Genomic DNA, 3,993 nt, shown 5'->3' with positions numbered 1-3,993 from the left:
TTGTTTGCATTTACACGTGCATCAAAAACTTGCTGTTATTCACCACTTAGTTGACTATTCTCCATGGATTTCAAAGTATCAAGTATTTAAGTGAGTGCACTAGTGCAAAGCTAAGTGTGAAGATGCATTATCAAAACTATAGTGTCATGCTTAGCATCTTTGCAAGATCATGTTGGTGTTAGTTAATGCTTAGCATCTTTGCAAGATCAAAGCTATAGTGTCATGCTTAGCATCTTTGCAAGATCATGTTGGTGTTAGTTAATGAGCATGTGCAACTTACAATAATCTCAATCTCATCTTCTAATCACATAAACTCATGTACATATTCTTTAACCAAATAGCTTCATGCTTGGTTAATGGGAGAGATCAACATCTTAATCATGTTTAAAAAGAGACATTCGTAAGGAGTGTAAGTTATGGAAGAGGTCTCAAAGTTGTGAGTCCATGACTTCATTTGTGTAGTACACATACTAGTGGTTACGAACTTGTTTGTTCTCTTCATGTCTCAACAATGACTACCTTCCAATGTTTGTAAAATATGTAACTACTAGTTGCAAGCTGATTTCTAGCCTAGAATATAGAGTTTTATGGGTCATGGTTTCCCAATATATAATAGGTTAGTAATAAAATTTCCTTACCCTTGAGGGGACCTTGAGTAAGGACACTCATTGGATATGTGATTACTATTACATGTTGAGAACACCAAACATAATCATGATGAGCTTTTAACTAAGGAGAAGTTTGATCGCCTATTCTCTTAACAAGTGCCTTCTTTCATTGATAAGGTGTTGTCATCTATGATAAATTAGGTGAACATCTATGATATCATTCCTCTTATGTCAAGTCTTTTAAACACCTTGCAAAAATGTAATCCCTCATACCAAATATAAACACACATAAAGATATTAGGCTTGTAATTACATAATCATTTCTCTTCCGTGCCCTAAAGTCTTAAAGTTTCTAGCATATCCTTGGAATATTCATGTCATTGATCCATTCCATAAAATCGATTACTTAAAATCAGATTATTTCTTCATACATGTTACAAGAACTCACAACCTCTTTTTGTGTAAGACTTGGAAGATACCTAAACCGTTGCTTCGCAATAAGAGGAATAGGTAGAAGATACAAACATTGTGGCTATATGCCAAAAAAGGGACCTAAGAATAACTTAAGAGTTTCTGCCTTGAGAATGTCAGGAACCTTCAAAACACATTATGGTCAACTTATATCATTTCCCAATTCCATCTTTGTCATCTTCCAAAGACCTTCCAGTCTATTTGGACAAGAATTTGAAAGACCTTTAAAAGAATTGGGAAGAATATCTCTTATTGCATTTTGATTGACATTTTCCATATTTTGTTATTTCAAATAAAGCAGGGCTAATAATGTGGTGGAGGTGGTGATATGTATTGATAAGGTGGTGGAGGGGATGAAAGGGGTGGTGGGGGAGGAGATGTATAATGATAAGGCAAGGGAGAAGATGGTAGGGGTGGAGATACATAATGATAAAGTGGAGGAGATATTGGAGGTGCATATTTATGTATATATAGTGGAGGGGGTGGTATATATTTATACGATATGGGAGGGCTAGATGGTGGAGGTGGAAACTTCTGTTCATATGGTGGAGATAATGGTGGTTGATGTTTATAGGGTGGAGAATATGGATGGGGTGGTGAAAGATGTTCATATGTTGGGGAAGATGAAGGAGGAGTTGGTTTGTACTCATAGGGAGGTGATTTATGCTCATAGGGTGGGGTATATGACTTATAAGGAGGGGAAGATGAAGGAGCCGGAGATGGTTTATACTCATAGGGTGGGGTATATGACTTGTAAGGAGGTGATGGAGGTGGCTTACTCTCATGTTGTGTGGGTGGAGGGGTATGTGGTGTGAGAGGAGGAGAGTTATACCCATAGGGTGGGATAAAAGACTTGTGAGGTGAAGGAGGTGATTTGCTTTCGTATGGTCTAGTAGGTGGGGGAGTTTTATATTCATAGGGTGGGGTAGAAGGCTTGGGGGGTGAGGAAGGTGTGTTATGGTCAATTGATGTGGGTGGAGGTGGTGACTTAGATTCATATGGTGGGGATGCAAAGGGGGGAGGATGAGGTACATACTTGAAAGGAGGTGGGGTTGATGCTAGGGGTAGGGGGGATGGAGGAGGTGGCAACTTCTTTTCGTATGGAGGGGGAGGAGATGGTGGAGGAGGAGATATGTAGTAGTAGGGTGGTGGTGGAGATGGAGGAGGTGGAGGGGGAGGAGATGGTGGAGGAGGAGATATGTAGTAGTAGGGTGGTGGTGGAGATGGAGGAGGTGGAGGGGGTGATTGTTGAGGTGGAGGGGGTGGAGATGCATAGAAGTATGGTGGAGGAGGAGGCGGGGAAGGGTAGTGGTAGGGTGGTGGTGGAGACAGAGATGGAGGAGGGGGAGGGGGAGATGGAAGAGGAGGAGGAGGTGGAGGGGGAGATGGAAGAGGAGGAGGAGATATGTAGTGGTAGGGTGGTGGTGGAGATGGAGGAGGTGGAGGGGGTGATTGTTGAGGTGGAGGAGGTGGGGATGCATGGTAGTATGGTGGAGGAGGAGGGGGTGAAGGGTAGTGGTAACGTGAGGGTGGGGGTGGAGGTTGGGTGTAAAATGAGGAAGGGGAAGGTGATTTGTGTGGAGGAGGTGGAGATAAAGTTTGGTGAGAGGGTGGAGGGGGTGATTTATACCAATAATATGGAGAGGGGGGAGGGGACTTGAACCAATATGGGGGAGGTGGGGGTGGAGATGGTGAAGGTGGCGGAGGAGAGGGTGAAGGTGGGGGAGGAGATGGGGAAGGTGAAGGTGGGGGAGGAGATGGGGATGGTGAAGGTGAAGGTGGGGGAGGAGATGGGGATGCGGATGGTGAAGGTGATGATGGAGGTGGGGGAGGAGGGGATGGTGGAGGTGGGGAAATGTAACGATATGTTTCGACAGGCGGAGGTGGCGGTGGCGAGGGAAAGTTGGTGGAAGCAGGAGGCGGCGGAGGAGGGGAATGATGAACATGGGTATTACACGTGGAAGGCGGCGAGGAGGGTTGGTAAGCGAAAGGGCCAGCTGTGAACACCACATGCTTGAGGGACTTAGACTTCAAGACAAGTGGCGCGCCAAGGTGGCCACCACCGAGGTTGGTGGCGACATCACATTGCTCGTCGATGCTTCTTACGACGGAGGCCTTGCAGCCGACAACGCCAAAGATGGAAGGGATATCGTCCATGGGGATGTTGAAAGCCCCATGCTCATTGGTGAAGCCGACGGCGGAGAATGTGACGAAACCATAGAGATCTTTGCATTTCACGCTCACCTCCACATCTGGCCAAGGACGTTGAAGAGTGTTACTTACAATAATAATATGGTGAAGCCGAGAAAGACAGAAAGAAGCAAACCTTCTAAGGGGAACGTCCTCCGTCCCCGCAAGCCGTTTCCGCATTGATCACAGTAAACATGGCCTTTCGCATTGATCTTGGGTCGCTTCAACTTGAACTCGAACAGTTCATCCTCGAGAGTCTCCTCTGCGGCGCGTGCCAAGCCAGCGAGAACAGAAGCGAGGAGGACGACGGTAAAAGCAAGGGAAAGAGAGTTGCAGCAGCAATGGTGTATCTCGGCCATGCCGACTATATCCTAGCGAGGGTTCGGGCTTTGCGAACCCAACAAACTGCACAACGCTTGGCTACGTATATTATAGATCATAGTCACGGGTTCGCATTACCGCTAGCTGTACTGCAGCATATTGATAGAAAAGCATAAGAGTTAGAAAGACGGCTCACAAGCATTCTGCAAGAAGAGGTCGGCACAGCACGGACTCTACACTACCCACACTCCAAATCCTGCCATGGCCTCCTGCAGCCTTTCTGCTTGATTTTCTTTATTAAGCCAGCTCGATCCCCCCGAATGCTTTTGCGCAGGGCCAGCTAGAGGTCCAGTGCACGGAGCGAACAACGCCTTGCATGAGACTGCAATCAACCCCTCCTTCG

The 3,993-nt window shown here is 46.1% G+C and overlaps 1 protein-coding gene across 1 annotated transcript; it reads right to left on the bottom strand.

The window, feature by feature from the left end:
• Window positions 1-972: 972 nt before the first annotated feature.
• LOC147636768 (uncharacterized) lies at window positions 973-3,744 on the bottom strand. Its single transcript, XM_086800299.1, has 2 exons — window positions 3,406-3,744; window positions 973-3,331 (listed from the first exon to the last, which is right to left on the bottom strand). The coding sequence occupies exons 1-2, from the start codon at window positions 3,626-3,628 to the stop codon at window positions 1,383-1,385; spliced, it is 2,172 nt and encodes a 723-aa protein (XP_086656425.1). The 5' UTR covers window positions 3,629-3,744; the 3' UTR covers window positions 973-1,382.
• Window positions 3,745-3,993: the final 249 nt, after the last annotated feature.

This window comes from Cibotium barometz, chromosome 7 (assembly GCF_041138505.1).
Source record: "Cibotium barometz isolate CiBa-2024 chromosome 7, ASM4113850v1, whole genome shotgun sequence".
NCBI classification, from domain to species: Eukaryota; Viridiplantae; Streptophyta; class Polypodiopsida; order Cyatheales; family Cibotiaceae; genus Cibotium; species Cibotium barometz.
The sequence above is the reverse complement of the archived record's forward strand: the minus strand, read 5'-3'. Positions and strand labels throughout refer to the sequence as shown.

Coding starts and splice junctions, on each gene's coding strand:
- LOC147636768 (XM_086800299.1), bottom strand. CDS start 3,628: ATGGCCGAGATACACCATTGCTGCTGCAACTCTCTTTCCCTTGCTTTT. Junction 3,332..3,405: donor GAGGACGTTCCCCTTAGAAG/GTTTGCTTCTTT, acceptor GTCCTTGGCCAG/ATGTGGAGGTGAGCGTGAAA.